At 42.9% G+C, this 19696-nt stretch overlaps 1 protein-coding gene across 4 annotated transcripts in view; it reads right to left on the minus strand.

Annotated features, from left to right (window-relative positions):
- The window catches only part of EYA3 (EYA transcriptional coactivator and phosphatase 3), a 53922-nt gene that overhangs the window by 11851 nt on the left and 22375 nt on the right, over positions 1-19696 (minus strand). For 2 of the 4 annotated variants that reach the window (XM_063140731.1, XM_063140729.1), the window contains 6 exons: positions 12922-12965; positions 12512-12591; positions 10476-10542; positions 8976-9118; positions 6961-7098; positions 399-484 (listed from right to left, as the gene is read on the minus strand). In XM_063140731.1, the coding sequence (XP_062996801.1) occupies positions 399-484; positions 6961-7098; positions 8976-9118; positions 10476-10542; positions 12512-12591; positions 12922-12965 (558 nt within the window). The remainder of the gene's footprint in view (positions 1-398; positions 485-6960; positions 7099-8975; positions 9119-10475; positions 10543-12511; positions 12592-12921; positions 12966-19696) is intronic. The other 2 variants (XM_063140732.1, XM_063140730.1) reach the window with 1 other exon arrangement.

The raw sequence follows: 19696 nt of genomic DNA on the forward strand, positions 1-19696 counted from the left end.
ACCTCCCTTAAGCAAATCACACTTAGCTCCCATTGAAATCAATATGAAGAGTTAGCCATGACAAACTTGTCCCACTGGTTTCAATGGGACCAAAGTTCAACTACCTTTGTCTGGATTTCTCTGTCTACAAGAATAGCACATGGGCATTGAAATTCACGTTTCGCAAGAAAACACAGCAATGGACCAACTTCAAAAAGCCCATCAAAGAGTCTTCAGATTTTTAGGCTTACTAGGGAGTAAGGCTCAATGAACACAGTGGGACTTACTTCCAAGTAAACATGGTATAGTATTACAATGCGCAGTCTGAAAAGTAATAATGAGTGCAATTCCATTTTAAAAAAAAATATTTTTTAAAAAAATATTTTTTTTTCATGCAGGCTTATTTCTACAAGATGTACCTGCTGAGAGATGCTGGCTACTGCTGAGGATGAAATATTGACAGCAGCTGAGGAGGTGGAAATGGAGTTGGCATTGGTACTTGAAGCTGCAAAAAAAACAAGAGAATGGCTATGTGTTAATGCATTTCATTTAAAGTGCAAGAGATGAAGTCAAAAGTAACTGGATGAAACACCCGGTATTTTCAGCGTTCTTGGTCCCAACTGTGTTTTCCTTAGTCAAAGAAGAGTCTGCAGAGACGGTGAGATGGTAGAGAAGATAAACTGAGCTACTGTAATTCCTTCACAACCACAGTGCCAAGATAGTAGCATCCTCATTTTGGGAAACTATACTTTCGTTTTTTTAAACTATGTGAAAAAGGTTTGGTTCTTCCATATGAGCAGGCCAAGAAACTACAACTTAAGCCATGTAACATTATTACTACTACGAATAATAATAATAATAACAACAACAACAACAGCAACAACAATGAATTGGATCCAGACTAATGGCACAATTCCATACATGTCTACTTGGAAGTAAGTCCCACTGAGCTCAGTGTGGCTTACTCCAATGCAAAGGGGTATAAATTATTTGCGTGTAGGTCCCATTTGTAATCCATGTGAAAAGTCAGTCATAACTAACTTAAGTCCCATTACTTCCAATGGGAGTCAAGTGTGACTAACTTATTTTAGAGCGGGGGTGGGCAACTTGTACCCATCCAGATGTTTTGGCCTACAACTCCCATCAGCCCTCACCATTGGCTATGCTGGCTAAGGCTGATGGGAGTTGTAAGCCAAAACAGTTGCGAGGGCCACAAGTTGCCCGCTCCTGTTCTGGATCCAACCTAATCATCACCGGCAACACTCCCTCGAATAGCTCATTCAAGTGGTGAGTTCCAACAGAGCCAGTGTGGTGTAGCAGTTAAGAGATGGACTGGGGAGATCCAGGTTCAAATCCCCATTCTGCCATGAAGCTCACTAGGTCACTTTGGGCCAGTCACTGTTCTCAGCCTAATCTACCTCACAGGGTTGTTGCAGGGAATAAAATGGAAAGTAGGAGGATCATGTATGCTGCCTTGGGCTCTTTGGAGGAAAAGGTAGGATGTAAATGTAACAAACAAACAGGACTGGAGTCATAATGGGGCTACAAAGAAACAGGAGAGAGTTATTAGCACGACTTGGGGGATGCAGAGGTCTGCGGAAGTACAAATACCTTTCAAAAAAACCAACCAAAGGGGGCGAACCATAAAACAAACAAACCAAAAGAGCTCAATGAGGATTGAGCATGCTCAGTAGCCATAGATGGATCATTGTCAGTTAGAAAAGGGAATGGAGTACACTAGCCTGGAGCACAGCTGGTTGGCTGGCACCCTGAACAGAAGCCCATCTGTTAGGAGCTGAGGAACCAACAGCATCATTTTGTTTCAGGTCCCAGTTTTAACAAAACAACAACTTGTTGAACATCCTAAAAACTAGGACCTAAATCCAATTCAGATTTAGGCATGCTTAAGAGCCCAGCGAAATCAAGGGGCCTGATCACTATCTATCTATCTTTCCTCTCTCATCTCACCCTATTCCCCCGCTCGTGCTCTTCGCTCCTCTGATGCCATGTTTCTCACCTGCCCAAGGCTCTCTACTTCCCTTGCTCGGCTTCATCCATTTTCTTCTGCTGCCCCTTACGCCTAGAACGCTCTTCCAGAACATTTGAGAACTACAAGTTCAATCGCAGCTTTTAAAGCTCAGCTAAAAACTTTTTTTTTCTAAAGCTTTTGAAACTTGATTTTGTTCTGACTTTATACTGTTAGTTTTACCCTACCCAGTGCCTGTTTACCTTACCCTGTGCCTGTCTGCTTTCTCTTCCCCTCCTTATTGTTTTATTATGATTTTATTAGAATGTAAGCCTATGCGGCAGAGTCTTGCTATTTACTGTTTTACTCTGTACAGCACCATGTACATTGATGGTGCTATATAAATAATAATAATAATAATATCCCTCAGCTACCTTTTCCCTCTTTCCCCCTCCTCTTTAAAAAGTAATTCAAAAGCAATTTTGAGCCAATGGCCCTGTTCAGAAGGCACCTTAAACCACAGCTTTAACCATGGTGAATGAGGCAAAAAGCTTTATTCACTGTGGTTTAAAGTGTCTTCTGAATGGGGCCTGTGTGTTGCTGTTGTTTCCCAGATGTCCCAAATGTCTTTGCAACACGTAAAGAGAAGTAACACGCCGGCAAAGTCATCAGCAGAGTTGCATCTTGTTCTGATCTAATGATCCTGAGTGTGACACTGGAGAGCGACGTCATCCCAGGAAATCATCATAAAAGGAGGTGACAAACAACTGCCCCCCCCCCATTTGCAAGCATACTTCCAAATTTAGCTTTATTTAAAAATATGTATTTTTAAAGGCCAAGAAAGCTAAAGTTTTCGGGATGATGGCGTCTGTGACCTTGATCATACTCTGTGCTTTTTCAGTGTTTGGGTGGCATCCACGTGGCCCTTATCGTGCCACAGCCCGCTCAAAGCTCCCCACACACCTAGAGTAAAGAGTCCCATCAGAGAGCAAAATAAGAGAAGGTCCAGTCCAGATCATACTCTGTGCTTTTTCAGTGTTTGGGTGGCATCTACGTGCCTGTTTGGTGCATTCTCTTCCCCTCCTTATTGTTTTATTATGATTTTATTAGAATGTAAGCCTATGCGGCAGGGTCTTGCTATTTACTGTTTTACTCTGTACAGCACCATGTACATTGATGGTGCTATATAAATAAATAATAATAATAATAAACCCTGTGTCAGATTTAGGGGTGGGTTGGTTGCTGAATGGAACAATTGTCCTTTGGTCAAGAATTCCAATATCAAACATGTTACCCGTTCGAGGAATACAAAGGGGTTTCACGTGCGTGCGGCAGCCTAGTAGCCGTCATACAGAGGGATCTTAATGGCATTTAAGCAAACAATGTAATCCTCACGATGGATGACCTACTTCAAAATCAATCTAAAAATTACTTAATTCGAGGAAATCAGCTCTTTCAAAATCCTTTCAGGAAGACTCCCTTGCTCATGTGCCTCAGTTTTACAGTAGACGGCTTGTCTCTACGATAAGCAGAGTGACTCACCGAAGACTAGATTGATTCCAGTGATGGTATCTTGACGCTTACCACTCTTAATGCAACCAATGGAAAAAACACATCCCCGTCATCCGCCACGGCAGGTGCGGCGAGGGCGGCACTCTGCAATGTTCAGTTAAGATGCACCATAGCCGCGGCTTTCCTCATATTGCTACATGGCATCAAGGATTCACAGTCGCCTATTTTTAATGCTACTTGGCACAATGACATACAATCTGGCTGGGAAAAAAACACACCACCCAATCTTCCCCACATCAGCCTCCGTTCTCATCTTGCTTGCAAGCAGTCGGGGGTGTGCATCTTCAAGGTCTGCTCAGTGATACCAAAAGTGAGTTTTTGCAATTAATGTACCAGCCTGCATTTTGAGCTAACATGAGTCCACACACTGTGTCAGGGTCACATTTTTCCTCCTTTTGGAGACAGACACACATTAATACCTAGAATGAGTTAGGTTACACTCTCCGCGGCTGTTTTTTTCCTTCCTCTTTTCCTTAAAGGGGCATATGTATAAAAAGAAACCAACGACAATCCTATGAAATCTAAGGATTCATCTTGGGGTAGGGTTCATACTGAATATTTTCAAGTACAAAGTAGAGGTTACCTACCTGTACGTGCTACTAAACAAAAGTTTCATTTGAAACTGGTCTGTAGAGAAATTGTATGATTTTGCCCATCTATATGAAATCTGGTTAGTCTACATAGCTTGAGAGACTTGCAGCTCTTTCCCCGCTTTTAAAAAGTGCTGGGAGAAGAAAGAGGCAGATTTCGATTCTAACTGAACCTTTTATCCCAAATAGTATTGCCGTTGTGGGTGGGTGGGGAGCATAAACCACTCCAGCACTCGCAAATGTGGGTGGAAAGACTGCACAGGTGACAGTTTAAACTCACTGCAGCTCTAACATCAAGGGAAGCTAATCATCTATGGAGACCCACTGTAAAATAAACTGAGGGTTAACCATACTTCTGCCATAACTCATGAGAATGCAGGAAGGGAAGTAACCCTCTGCTAGAATCAACCAGGAACAATGTGAATGCACTAAGGTTCCAGGAACTCTTTTTTCCTCCTCCCTTCCTGCGCTCTGATTCCCTCATCCACTTCCTGATTCTCGATAACCAGAGTATGTTCTTACATCCAAATACAGCAAACTATTGTTACCACAAACCATTGTTTGCCTCCAAACCAGAATCGGAAACCATGGTTTGAATGTTTCCAAATCTGGTTCGGAAGCTAAGTATGGTTTGCAGTATCCGGAGTTTATTCAATTCAGCGGTAACAAGAAGCTACGATTTCTGTAAACCAGGGAGCAAGGAAGGAGATTTGAGTGCACGAGATAAAAGAAGGAGCACATGAGCGAGAGGCAAGGCCATTAAAGCCAAAGCACAATTTGGCTACGAAGTCTGAACCAGAGCAGCAAGTAGTCATCTGTTTCCACTTTGATTCTGGATCACTGTTCCTGTTAACTCCTTCTAGAGAAGAAGCAATGAAGTTCCCCCTCAAAACAGCCTAATCAGATATAATGGTTAAGCATGGTTTGTTTTCCTTAACCATGGTTAAAGACGTAAATCAGTGTTGGGCAACTTGTGACTCTCCAGATGTTTTGGCCAACAACTCCCATAAATCTTCACCATTGGCTATGCTGGCTAGGGGTGACCATGTGAAGGGCCTAGGATGCCCACCCCTATCTAAACTATAGTGACAAACCAGTGACCCAGTTTGAATTTGAAGTCCATATTTGCTAAATCACAGGAATGCGCAGTAGGACCACATGCTCCCTTCCTTGGCCCTTAAATCTTGGTTTAATTAAACTGCAGTTAGCTGTTGCATTCAAAACAACAAGCTGTGGTTTAACATCAAACCAACTCCAAATTGTGGATTGAGATCCTGTTTAGTAAACAATTAAACCACGGGAAACTATCTTAACCTTTCAAGGTGGCCACTTTATACAGAGCAGTCCTCTCTAAGTTTTGCCTCCCAGATGTTTTGGATTACAGCTCCCGGTATTCCTGATCATTGGTGATGCTGGCTGGGCTGATAAGAATTCAAGCCCAAAACATCTAGAGGACATCAGGTTTAGGAAGGCTGATATAGATTGATACTGATAAGAACAATTCTGCAGTGTGTGTGTGTGTGTTTACAGTCTAATTTATCTAACACAGTTTGGATATGTTGTGCCAAAATCCATTCTGATTTCATTTGCCTATGTAAAACTATATTTTTCACAATAAACCTTAGTATTCAGCAAACAAAAGACTGATGGACTTCTGATGCAATGAACAGGTAATTCGATTCAGTGTATGTTGCCAGGGTAATGTGGCACTATCTGACTACAGATTGAATGAGGATATTTCTGTCTGGGGAGTCTCTCAAAATCGCTATAAAAACAGACACCTCAGCTTTGGAGAACGAAACTATTACTCCCTTAGCCTAAACTGTTCACAAGTCTTAAGGACTCGTTTTACTACCAATTTCCTAAGAAGTAAAGCTTTGCCCAAGGGAACATTTTGACTACTGTTTCCTAATAAGGAAACACAACCACAAATCACTGCTCTTACACGGCAATTTTCATCTATTCATCCAGAAGCTTTTACAAATACGAAGCACTCGCTCGCCTCCTGTCAGAGGTAGGGAGCGGGAGAGTAACTGAAATATAAGCAGAATTGCCCAGAGGCTGGAGAAAAATAAGGGCAATGGGGAATTTCAGCCCCTTCTTTCAAAGGAAGAGGAAAACTACCCTGGCCCCAGGTAGCGGATTCTCTGTTACTCAGTAAGCACCTGGAGAGAGAGCTTCTTATCCCTTCTCCCCTCCACAGAAAGCACTCTGCTCTAATTGCCAATTGACTTACAACTGTAGGAGCGTAGTGGGGGAAAGGGCACCTTCTGTATTGCTGCAATCTCCAAGAGGTCTTATGAGATCATTTGATGAAAAGACAGAGTACAAATCTTGAAAGCAAATAAGTAAATGGTGGCTGCCTTCCCCAGCCACGATGCCCTCCAGACATTTTGGATTTCAACTCTTATCATCCCTCCCCAGTTGCCAGGCTTGCTGGGGCTGGTGGGTGTTGTAGTCCAAAACATCTGGAGGGCGCTAGATTGGGGAAGGCAGCTCTAGGCATTCTTATAACTGAAGCCCAGCAGTGCTGGTAGGAAATAAACACAGACATGCTGAACAGTGACATGCAGGTGATCTCAGTGACCCCATTCCTCCCTTGCCCCAGCGGTCTCCTCCCGCTTCCACGAGGTTTTCAGAAACACAGCACAGTCAAATTCACCAAGTGAAGGTAGATAGATCTGGACAACTCAGACCCAAAAAAGGCAAACTAGGAGCAGAGAAGCAAAGCATGGCTCGCAAAGCACAGGGAAGCATGCACAAAACAAAGACGAAACGTGCTGGCCTCTTCGTGGTTTCTGGACCGGGTTACAGGGAAGAGGTACGTAGATAAAAAACCATGCTGACCTTTACCTTGAATAGGATAAGAATAATGTGCTGGGCTCGATTGGCTTGTGGTTAACCCTGTAGTGCAGGTAAGAACACTGTGCTGACTTGGAGATGGAGTCTGAATTAAACCACTCTCAGGTTTCATACCTGGCCACAGTGCACCTGAATCAGATAAATTGCACCAGTTACAAACAAAATCGGCTGCGTTCTAAGCCAGGCGCCCCACTGGAATTATTCTCGCCTGGGTGTTCTAGTGACAAAACCATTGCCTAAATATAGGGACTTGTTAATTTGCATGTGCAAGTAAGTCTTGAGGTACAAGCCTAGGAAAAAAAAAGCAGAGTTAAAGAGGAAGAAGAAGAAGAAAAAACAAGCTAGCCAATAATTAAAAGGAGGAGGAGGGGTGTGAAAAAATTAAATTTCCAAGCCTTTCCAAGAAAGAAATGTGCTGGCATTGCTGATGAAGCTTTTACCGGCCTGATGCTAAAAGGCTGCTCATCACCCTCTGGGTTATTGTGGTTTTCGTACAGCGACTCGCTTATGTGTAAGACAATCATACAAGCAGCTTCCTCTCTTCTGAAAGCAACTGAGATGCCCTAGTGCACAAAATATTATTTGGTACGGAGGTGGAGAGGGGGGTGATTTCTGAAGCAACCCATTCAATTATAATTATTGCATGATGAATCCAAGGTCTTCTATTACTGAGAAACATACATGAGTGATAAACACAAGAATATAGCACACATTAACAAGCCAACACACATGAAACTGGTGGTGTTTTTTAAAAACCCATCTTCGTAAAACATTATTTATCTTGGCCTACCTCTCCTCTGCCACATACAAGTGCAGCTGGACCCGACTCCCTTCTGCGCTATTTATCTATAAGCCTTCCATCTGTTCCTGCGTCTCTATCAGCAACTGTATTTAAAATGATGCAGATTCATGCTAACTGTCCTTGCTGGTGCGTGGGGTTGAGAGGCAACACAGCTTGGTGGCAGAATCACATGTTCTGCATAGAGGAGGTGCCAGGTAAATTCCTAGCACTAGGAAGATCAGAGCAGGTGATGGGCAAGACCTGTGCCTGAGAAGCTGGAGAACCGAGTAGGCAGTGAACTTCAAGTACAGGGCGAGGTGAACAAACTGCCTGACCTGGTGTAAAGGCAGTTTCCTGTTTACAAAGAAGGATCCTGATGTTGTGCCAATCTATTTAGATATAAGAACACGTCTAAGCTGCCTTTCGGCTCTGACAGAGATCCCTAAGGTGGTTTACAATAACATTAAAAACCAATAAGCTGCTAAAACAATTTAAACATTTAACACAATCAGGACCAGAGACTGACGACCAATTAGCGCAAAGATGTTAAACCAGAGGTGGGCAGCCTGAGCCACCCTCGGCCTTTTCTGCAATATTCAGGGGCGGTGGTGGTGGTGGGGAGCACAGGACACCTCCTTGTAAAAGCAGAAATTCATGATGCAGTGGTAACAAGGGGCCGTTTTAAACCAAAACGGCCATTTTTTCTGCTGTTGTTGCAGTGCTACCAGATTGCAGCTGCATATTCGGCGAAGCAGGAGCCTCCTCCCAAAGCCCCCAGCCACTGCCTTCAAGCCAGATGGTGGTACTTGGGGAGGGACCCCAAGCCTCTGCAGGCTAGATGGGTAGCTTCCGCGGTCCAGATTAGGCCTGCAAGCCAGAGGGTGGCCACCCACGATGATGCGCACATGTCCTTATAGTATGCACTAGCCTTCCCCAACCTGGTGCCCTCCAGAAGTGTAGAACCTCGACTCCCAGCCAAGAGGGCAATTCCCAACCTCCCCAACCAGCATGGCCAATGGGGTTGGGAGTTAATAGTCTAGCACAGCTCGAGGCTACTAGGTTGGGGAAAGCTGATATACACAGTTTAAAAATATCATCGTCATCATTATCATCATCTGCATACATTTGTCAGTCATATTTTCAGATGTACACGCAAAACATTTTAAGGGTACACCTTAAATGCACAATAAGTGCAGTTGTCCTCGGACAACTTCTACACACTTACCGAAAGGAGGTAGTCCATAGGCTTGGGTTGTCTGAGGATAAACAGCATAAGTCTGTGACTGCTGTAGTGCTTGGTACTGAGTCTGGCCAGAATAAGAGGCCATCGTTTCAGATACGGGTACAGAAAGAACATGTGCATAGGGCCTGTTAAAAAGTAAAATAGAAATGGCTTGACGTTAAGGAGTGTTATGAAGTAGAGGCCAAGCTGAAGACCTGGGCGATCAGCGATGACAGAATCAAGAGACCCAGCACCAGTCTGCCCCAGTGGTAGTGCCCAGTCTTTGGGTAGTTGGCAGCCACCCACAGGTTGGTGCCCAGGCCGACTAGGAAGGCCACAGTAACCAGACACACACACATACAAAACCCCCACAATCTGCAGAATTGTTCTTATCAGGATCAATAGTAATAGTAGTAGTAGGGAGGGGGAGAAACTTACCTCTTTACTTCATAACACTCCAAACTCAACTTGGCCATCACGTTGGCAGCATTACGCCACACACAGGCAGGGCAGGGACTATCGCTTCCCCTTCCTCCCTAATAGTGCAATGCTATCACTACAATTTTTTAGAATTATTCCCTGAATTTGCTGTTTTCCTCCTCCTCCCCATCCTTTCCCCCCCTTCTTTTTGCGTCATGCCTTTTAGACTGTAAACTGGTAGTCAAGGACTGCCTTGTTTTATGGATTGCAGATAAGCTGCTCCGTGAGCCTTTTTTGGCTGAAGAGCAGGGTAAAAGTGCTAATAACAACAGAAGAGGAAACTGGGGCAAACTTCAAGGAAGCCAGAGATAATGCTCAACGCCTAGAGGTGCATGGGCCTGCTCTGTCTCTTGCTCACACTCAGCGTTTAGAGGACAGGACTGTCTGGCTTCCAGAGCGCTTCACACTCCGCTCCACTAGGAGGTCTAACACCACCCAGGAAACTAAGTGCTACCAATACACAAACAGAGGCCATGCATCTGTATGTATAGTGCATTTGCCTTATTATTTATTATTTATTATTATTTATTTATTTATATAGCACCATCAATGTACATGGTGCTGTACATAGTAAAAGAATAAAACAGCAAAACCCTGCCACATAGGCTTACAATCTAAGCCTTCATGGGTTAATGCAGTTTTTCTTTTGCAGGGAAGGGGAGGTTGCATGAAGGTATGCATTTTTAGGTGAATTTCCCCTACCTATAAAAAAAAAGGGGGGGGGGAAGAAATTTTAAAAAGTAGGGGGCTTCAAAGAGGCATACTCATAGCTAATTCTCTCCTCCACCAATCTTCTAAATAGAAAGAGGTCACCCCTCTTGCTGTTTAAAGGATACATTTAGGAGCCATGGAAAAAGATGCCATGGAACTGAGAATGCCGTGCTGTGAATAACAAATGTCTAAAGATAATTTTAATCTAAACATCCCTTCGCTCACTGAGGCTCCTTTTATGAAAGTTTAAGTATATTGAACTCCTTGGAGAAGCAAATGAATGGACACGCTAAACAAAGCTATTCAACTTACTTTGCAGAATACATCTGTGAGGTATATTCATTCGATGACCTTGAGATGTAGTCAGTGCATGGCATAACTGCGAAGTATAAATACATATACACATAGATGATGACATGCAAATAATTGAGAACGATCTCTTAAAAGTTGTTAATGCAAACAGCTAAGAGACATGTGCACAGCTGTATTTGGAGCTTATTGTGTGTTCTGGTGCTAATAATACGTATCTAAATCAGAAATGGAAGCCTTTACACTCCTCCTCTCATGCATGCGGAGGAGAGGGGAGGAGGAGTGCACGAGCGCTCATGATCCCCCAAGCCATGGTTTAGACCTGGAGGCCCCAACAAGCTACTGTGGGCATGAATGCACCCACAGTCACCTAGCTGACACCCACCAAGATGCCCTCCTGATAAAAAATGCTTGGGGGAAATTGCAAAGCGAAGCTCCTGGCTTTTCCTTTCTCATGGATGCCTCTGGGCTTCCTGGGACCAGGTGCTTGGCTTTATGGTGTGCCAGCTGGGCGGCCTACTAAGACATCTCTCCCCTCCACACCCAAAAGAGGAGAGAAAAAGAAAGGAAAAGGGGCCCTGCTACTGCTGGCCTAGTAAGGCAAACTGGGATGCAGCAGGGAGGACTGTGGAGCAACTGGGGGACTGGTGGGGAGAGCTGTGAGGTTTCCTCGGGGTAGCTGGAAAGAGTTGTGGAGTAACTGTGGGGATGGCAAGAAGGACTGAAGGTGGCAGGAAACACTGCGGAGCGACCCTGGGGGCTGGGGTGGGGGTGGAGGAGAAAAGAAGCATGTGTGCTTCTGTGATGGATGAATGGGGGTGGGGTCGTATACCTGCGAATGGATATCTGTGGGGAGGGAAGAGGTGATTATGTGTGTTAGAAAAAAAGAAATAAAGGAGGGAAAGGAAGGGAGAGAGAATTTCAGGGTATACCACAGAGAAAGAGAAAAGATGTGGCACGCCCACAAAAATTGCCAAAATGTTAATTTCTGTCTGAGCCTACATAAGAACATAAGAAGAGCCCTGCTGGATCAGACCTAGCGTCTGTCTAGTTCAGCACTCTGTTCACACAGTGGCCACCCAGCTGTCGACCAGGGACCATCAAGCAGGACAGGAGTGCAACAGCACCCTCCTGTCCATGTTCCCCAGCACACTAGAGGCCTTCAAGAGGCAGCTGGACAGCCATCTGTCAGGGATGCTTTAGGGTGGATTCCTGCATTGAGCAGGGGGGTGGACTCGATGGCCTTCTAGGCCCCTCCAACTCTACTATTCTAGGCTTACTGCCTCTGATACTGGAGATAGCACATAGTCATCAGGACTAGTAGCCATTGATAGCCTTCTCTTCCAGGAATTTATCCAACCCCTTTTAAATCCATCCAAATGAGTGGCCATCAACATCCATAGTTTAACTATGTGCTGTGTGAAGAAGACATTTCTTTTTATCTATCCTGAATCTCCCACCAATCAGCTTCATGGGATGACCCGGGATTCTAGTATTTTGAGAGAGGGAGAAAAATGTCTCCCTATCCACATTCTCCACACCATGCATAATTTTGTACACCTCTATCATGTCTCCCCTTAGCCTCCTTTTTCCCCAGCTAAACAATCCCAGCTGTTGTAACCTTCCCTCATAGGGGAAATGCTCCAGCCCCTGGATCATTTTAGCCCTTTTCTACAACTAATATGCATGCTATTAGCTTCTGAAGTTTCCTTTCACTGGTTTCTACACCAGAACTCCCAAGCAATTCTTATAAAACTTAGGGGAGCTTTAAAACGTATTTGGGGATTCTGTGGGGGCATTCTTGAGAGAAACATGTGAGCATAAGCCTCTATTGCAGCCTTCCATAACTGGGTGCCTTCCAGATGTTTTCAACTGCAACTCCCAGCATTACTGACCACTGGCTATGCTCGCTGGGGGTGATGGTAATTGAAGTCCAAAAGTGTTGCATGTATTCTTTGGGGAATTACAAGGACTTTCCTGCACAATTCAGGTCCACAGAACTATTCTAATCAACCACAACGATAAAGAACCCCACTTACTTTCATTTGACATGGTCAAGTTTGAACCAAGGCTTGAGGATTCGGGTTTCTGATCACTACTGTCGGTGCTGTTCACTTGGCTGAAATGACCAATACAAACATGGGAGATGTTATTGGCCTTTTAGTACAGAAGCACTTGCTCAGTCTGGATATGGTGCTAAACCATATCACCATCTGTGAAATGTCAACAGCAGTGACCTACTTTACAGGATTGTTGTGAGGCTTAGTGAAGAGAGGCTTGCAATGTCTAGTTAATTCTAAAATAAGGCACGGGGGAAATGCGGAGAGCAACAGCTCTCCCTCCCCCACTGCACCTTTAAAGAAATGATACTCCCAACCCTCAAAAACAACCCCAAACCCCACAGAAATTGACAAGTATTATTATAACAATTCATTCAAGAATTACACACCTTAACAGCTGTTCGCCCGATTCCTGCATCTTGGCTTTTTTCATCTGCAGAGACAGACATGTTCAAAGATATCAGATTAATTAAATATCCTTGATACAACCCCTTCCTACAAAGAAAAGGCTCCACATCACTGGCAGTAAATAAAGATATTTATGTTTAGCTAAATATCAGCAATAGCAAATGAGTCATAAAGGCGGGATTCATACGTAGTGGCAATGAGAATGAGTTGCAGTGAGCCTAAGGCTCATGTGCTTCTTCCTCTTTTCCTCTTCTTTCATGCCTGCGAGGAGATAGAACGCTTCCACTTAAACCAGTGGTTCCCAATTAGCTAAGTACTGCGGACCCCTTGTTTTTCAAATGCCAAGCGATGGACCCCCTACTTTATTTGAAAGAACGTATTCTCCCTTATGAGCCGGCCCATGCTTTGAGATCTTCTGGAGAAGCCCTTCTTTCAATCCCACCATCTTCACAGGTGCGCTTGGTGGGAACATGGGAGAGGGCCTTCTCGGTGGATGCTCCAGTACTTTGGAACTCTCTTCCCGGAGAAGCTAGGTTGGCTCCCTCCTTGATGGGCTTTCGGAAGCAGGCTAAAACTTTTTTGTTCTAGCAGGCTTTTGGAGAATAACCTGGCCCTCCATCTATGTTAATGTCTTATAATTTTGTTGTGTATTTTAAATGTTTATGGGTGTGTTTTTGTTGTTTTCCCCAATGTATGTTTTAAGGCCACCTTGAGGCCCAGCATTGGGCAAAAGGCGGGATACAAATAAATAAATATAATAATAATAATAATAATAATAATAACAACAATAATAATACTTTTGAAAAATTTATCTCTATGTTAGTTACCTGTGCGAAGCAATTTTTTTGGAGAAAATAAGGGCTAGCCCCTAATAAGCAAAGGATTGTAGGTATACTAAAAAACAGACCATAAAATTTGTGATATTTGTGATATTACCACGTAAAAATGACAATGATTTAGTTAGGAATATAAAGCCGAATTTCATTTTACTAACATCTAGTTTACAATTGAACAAATTGTGACCTGTTGAGCAGCTACTAAACCTAAATGTGATGGGAGAAATCATGCCTCTTTTTGTCCCATCATGTCTGAATAGAGCCAAAGTAAAAACAATAAAAAAAAATTTAAAAGAAGAAGCAAACCTGGGTCATGCTTTTAGAATCTTTGTGGGCAGAAGATTCAACAACTGAATTGTTCCCCTCTTTGACCCATGGAGGACAGGTATACCAAAATTTTGATGGGCTCCAGCAAAGGATCACCCCTTCACGTTATCTCCAGTTGATTCTTAAAATGAAAGCCAAAATCCTCAGGATGTTAAATTATGTGCCCAAAATCAAATTCTCTGTTTGCAACTAGATTCACGTGACCATGATTACGGGTTGTTGCAAACAAGAACTCTGCTTAGAGAAATCCCAAATCCCAAATAAAATAATGTTTATCATTGCAAAAGGTTAATTTAAAAATCCAGTTCTGGAAGTCATCAAACTGGAAAGAATGGGGCTAATCACATGTCATGGTGTACAAGCCACTCCCACTTTTCAGAAGCAACCTACAAACACCCCATTTGTAGGTTGTTAGTGTGAAGTAAGAACCCAGACACTTTGGGTTGTTTAAACCACGAACAACATGGTGTCAAGGTTCAAGCATCATGCTAACAACCTATGAACGGGGTGTTGATAGGTTCTTTCTAAAACCTGGAAGTGGCTCATAGCCCTGCAAATCATGAGTTAAATAACCCAAGATTTGCTGCCAAATGCCACTGTGACATGCGAACCAGATCAATTGGAAAAGATTATCCCTGTTACACATGTATATACACACTGTGTCACATGTTACATTACATGCATATTATGGGGTATATACATTAACCTCCCCTATGCTCATCCCTCTCTCTCCCTGAGCTTCCCAAAGCTCAAGGTTTGAAAATTTTTGACATTTCAAATTCTTCTGCACATCTACACTGCTCAAGCTTCAGTTTAAAACAAAAATGAGCAAAATTGGTATGGTAGATATCTAGTAATAAGCCTTACACGACTGTATGTTAGCACTTTTTGGGCAACCTGAAATAACTAAAAATGCTTATTTCTGCACAGTGAAAATGGTTTAAATGGTAAACTGGTGGGGAACCTTTTTCCACATCAGGGCAGAATTCCAATCTGGGAAAGGTCTCAGGATCTGCACTCCATCTGTGGGCAGGGTCAAAGGCAGAGGGGACAGGGGCAACATGTGATTATTGGCACCTACATGTCCATTCAGAAGTAAGTAGGATTGAATCACTCAGCAGCACTTTCAAATAGAATCTCAAATACCAAGTCTCTGCATGTCTACTCAGAAGTAAGCATGAGCAGCATGTCGACTTATGAGCAAGCAGCACAAGCTGCTGCATGTCTCCTCAGAAGGAAGCAGGAATGGCTCACTCAGCAGCACTTCCAAATAGCATCCCAAATACCACCTCTGTATGTCTGCTCAGAAGTAAGCAAGAACACCATGTCTACTTAGAAGTACGCAGGGCAAGCCTCTGCATGTCTGCTCAGAAATAAGTAGGACAAACCTCAGAAGTAATGCCTGACTCACTCGGCAACTTTCTCCCAAGGCTCTGCTCCCTCTTCTGACAGGAAAAAGCTCATCAGAGATAAAAAGCTGGTGGGTTGGAGGTTCCCCAAGCCTGACCTACATAGTACACTATTCCTAGAAAGCATCTCAGTTCTGCAACATTAATTGGTGCTTTCAGCTCTCTGGTGGCATTTATCTTCTTAGGACATGATTTTCTCTCATGTTAGGTGAATACTTATTCCAAGAACTCTTATTTCACCTTGGTGAAAAATACAACTCTCCTTACTTAACTTAAGTCCAGATTCAAGGATCCTATGCAAGATGATGGCCAAAGATTTGTCCTGGGCTCCATTGATATACTATTTATTCAGATGACATCCATGAAGACAACGACTTCTTTCATGGCACTAAGGAGTTCTGTAACCTGGCTTTGAAAAATCTCAGAAGCACCTACAATTCCAAATAGTAAACACTGAAAGCAGAAGCTCCCAAAGGATGTGATAGATGTATTCAGTTTAACATTCTGGTTTGCCAAAGATATTTGCCAGATACTGCTTGTGGTATCTAATTTGAGAACTATTTTGGCTTATGTCACATTCAGGGGAGGGTCCTCTATTTTTCGCTAACTACAGGTTCATTAAATGTTTAAAGATCTACACTAGCTTTCCCCAACCTGTTGCCCTACAGATTTTCTGGACTACAACTCCCAGCATTCCTGACCATTGGCCATAGTGGTTGGGGGTTCATGGGAATTGAAGTCAAAAACATATGGAGGGCCCCAGTTTGGGGAAGACTGATTTATACAGATGCAATTACCCATTTTAATGATGACTGCGCCCACTTGAGTAGAACATGAGGCAGGATCAGTGATTTCCTTACTTATGCCAAGTTTTTTCACTTTTTCTGGCCTCCATTTGTACCTTGTGGAGTAAGGGAATTTTGATTCTGTGGGATATCTGTGCACTGTATGGTTTGGCACCAGGACTTAAAACAATGTCCACATTGTTTTCTATTTCTCCCACTGTTCTCGTAGTCCCATTCTGACAGCTACTCCACCACTGTAGAGATCATTCAGATTATGACCTTGTATCACATGTACAGTAAAACACACGCTGCTCCTGTCCAAACTGCTTGGTTCTGTGGTAAACCATCCAAGATAGGGTAAGGTAGCCCATGGGCCATGTACACATCTTATACAGGTTTGGGGGAGGTTCTGAAATCCTGTGCAGGTCTCTCCTGAAATAATTGTGAATATTTTTAAATTAACAGTTGCCCCATAAATAGTTTATTCTCCAGGAAGGGTTAGTGTCTTTACAAAACCTGGAACCGAAAAAAAATGCCATCAATTGCTTGGTCAATTTTTGCATTATCTGAGTGCAACACATGATAGCAAAATGCCTTGTTTGTTTTTTCTTGCACTGTGTTCCTCTAGCTTAGCAAACTCCTCAAATGTTATGAACTTTTCCACTTCGTGGTGTTTGAAAGGGTGGGCCTATTATTTATTTACTTACAAGATGTATATACTGCTCAATATATAATAGGATTCCCAAGTGGCGAACATTAAGAACAAGAAAAAAGAATCAAAATACAGAATTAAAACATTATAAACCAAATTATGCCAATAAAAACTGTGGCCGGTCCGTCAGGGAAGGCTTGTTTAAATAAGTATGTCTTCTGTAGGCACCACAAACAAAACAGCTTTGCCATCTGCCTAACATAAACAGGCAGGGAGTTCCAGAGAGAGGAAGCCAACACACAGGCCATAGCTAGACCTAAGGTTTATCCCTGGATCGTTCAGGGGTCAAACCTGTTCACCTAGGTGACACACAGGGGATCCAGTGCTCAGGCAGGGGCGAACCCTGGATGATCCCAGGATAAACCTTAGGTCTAGCTGTGGCCACAGTAGTCCACGTGGAACTATCAAAGGTGACTCATCTGACGACCTCAGTCACAGGGGCAGGCTGGCAAGGCAGAAGGCTCTCTCTCAAATAACCAGGTCCCCAAGTCGTTTAGGACTTTATACACCAATAAGAAAACCTTAAACTTGTCCCAGTAGTGAATAGGCAGCTCAGCAAAGGAGTTACATGCTGAAAAGAGACAGGTCCCCAAAGTGTTTTTGCTGCAAAGTACTTTTAAAATTGCCGGATTACTTCTTTGGCTTTTTCTTTGACCTCCCCCCCTCCCTATGTTTGGCAGAAACTTGAGGAGTGTTGGTGGTGTTGCTTATAGTATAGTGTGGAGCAGAGGTTTCATCTACGAAGTTACTCAAGTGTTGTAGTTGCTCCCTATTCTGGCTTTTGGTCTGCTCTTATTGCCTTGAGATCTCTATGGTTTTGAAAGAATTTAGTCTTGTATTTGCTGCATCACCCACCAACCCCTCCAGAAAAGCTCCATCTAAGGTGTTCCTCTTTTTTTAACCAGCGAACACACAGTATTCAGCCTGTTCATGCAGGGCCACAACAAATGATTCAACCGTTTCTCCAGGTTTCTGGGCTCCTTGAAAGAAGCGGATCCTCTCATATACTACATCCCTCTTGGGAGTTGAAATGAGAAGGACACTCACACAGATGCGCTTATGGCCTTCTTCAGTAATGGCAAATGGTTACAAATATTGCTGGCTTCTTTTGCTGTAACATCAACAAGTGAACATACTTGCACAATTCCTTTCTCTTTGTGCCTAGGCAAAAGCAAGCAAATCCTTCTTTCCATTCAGGTTTAATAAATCTGAAGGCTTCCGATGCAGGGAACTGTCCCATTTTCTTTGTCTTGTTAGGAATCCATGGGTTAAAACGTTGACTTCTGACACTTTAAATATCACACCATTCAGAAACCTAAGCAAGACTTTACTGTCTCTTTCCAACTACAAGAGCAACAAGAAATTGCTGACTCCAGCAAGACAAAAATAAGTTCAGTGCCATCTAGTGACTAAACTATATAATGACACTATCCACACAGCATTTACATTCAGGGAGTGGCGGGAGGCATAGTGTGAGAAATGCCCACACTTCTTTACTTTTCCCCTAAAGTCTTAATCAGTCTCTCAAATATGGAATCTAGTTATCTTAGAGATCAAAACTGCCAATATACACCTTCATATGAGTATTATTATCGAAAGAGCTGTTACTGTTGGTGCCAAAATGCCACATTTATACACCTAAGAAAAAGTAATTTCCATAGAGAGCTCATACATTCAAAAAGCCATGCCTCCAGAGTTTGAGTTCTAAATTGTTGATCTTCAAGTTATAGCACAAGAAAGTGATGGGCTCAAAGTCAGATTGGAGGGTTCTCTGGAGTTTAATCTTTTGTTCTTATTTTTGGATCCAGCCTGGTTACCCCCCAGCCCACAGACTATATATTTGGGTGGGCAGAACGTGGATCTGAATATACTGGTAAATCCTGTAGTGATCTGCAACAGATTAGCAAGCATTTCTGACTTCCAGTAGTTGCAAAAACACTCCCAAACAAATTATACTGCTTAAATGAAGAAAACTCAGAGTAATCAAGCGTGGATTTTTGTGTGGAAAGATTGTGAGCTCTGTTTAGTTCTGGTACTCAAGACAAATTCCTAGGCTCAGAATGCTTTAATTCTGACTGTACGTCTTTTGCACCAGGCTCCAATTGGTAGATCTTGGGATTCCAGTAAAAAAAAACAAAAAACCCACAAGCCTTAAGTCTGCCCACTCCTGCTTCATATTCTACTGAAAGAAATTTAAATATATAATCGTAGACTAAGTAACAGCCTTTCTGTGTGTTAATTAGGTACAAATGCTAAGAGGTCTTTATGAATCAAAGCACTTCTTAAAAAGCAACACTGTTCTTATTAACTATTATCATGAGAATTGCATTGAGATTTACACTTTCTGCCTGCATTTTTCACATGTGAGAAGTTGCTATGCCAAAACGGCAGCCTCCGATTGTCAGCGAATAGTGCCTTCCCTCACTCTCGATACAGCTAGACTCTAAATTTAAAACTTCACTTTCCTGCAACAATACATTATAGAACAGTGATTAAAAGGTGCTCTAAATAATATTTGAAAGTGACTTCTGCAATGTCTTTTCCTGCAAAAAACAAACAAATATTAAAATATTCTGAATATATTTTATGGTATTACAAACGGCCTGTCTATTAACTGCTGGCCCCCCGATAAAAAATCTGTTTCTATTCCTGCAAACAAAATAGGTCACAGAATCAATGTACATTTT

The sequence above is a fragment of the Elgaria multicarinata genome, chromosome 13 (assembly GCF_023053635.1).
Source record: "Elgaria multicarinata webbii isolate HBS135686 ecotype San Diego chromosome 13, rElgMul1.1.pri, whole genome shotgun sequence".
NCBI classification, from domain to species: Eukaryota; Metazoa; Chordata; class Lepidosauria; order Squamata; family Anguidae; genus Elgaria; species Elgaria multicarinata.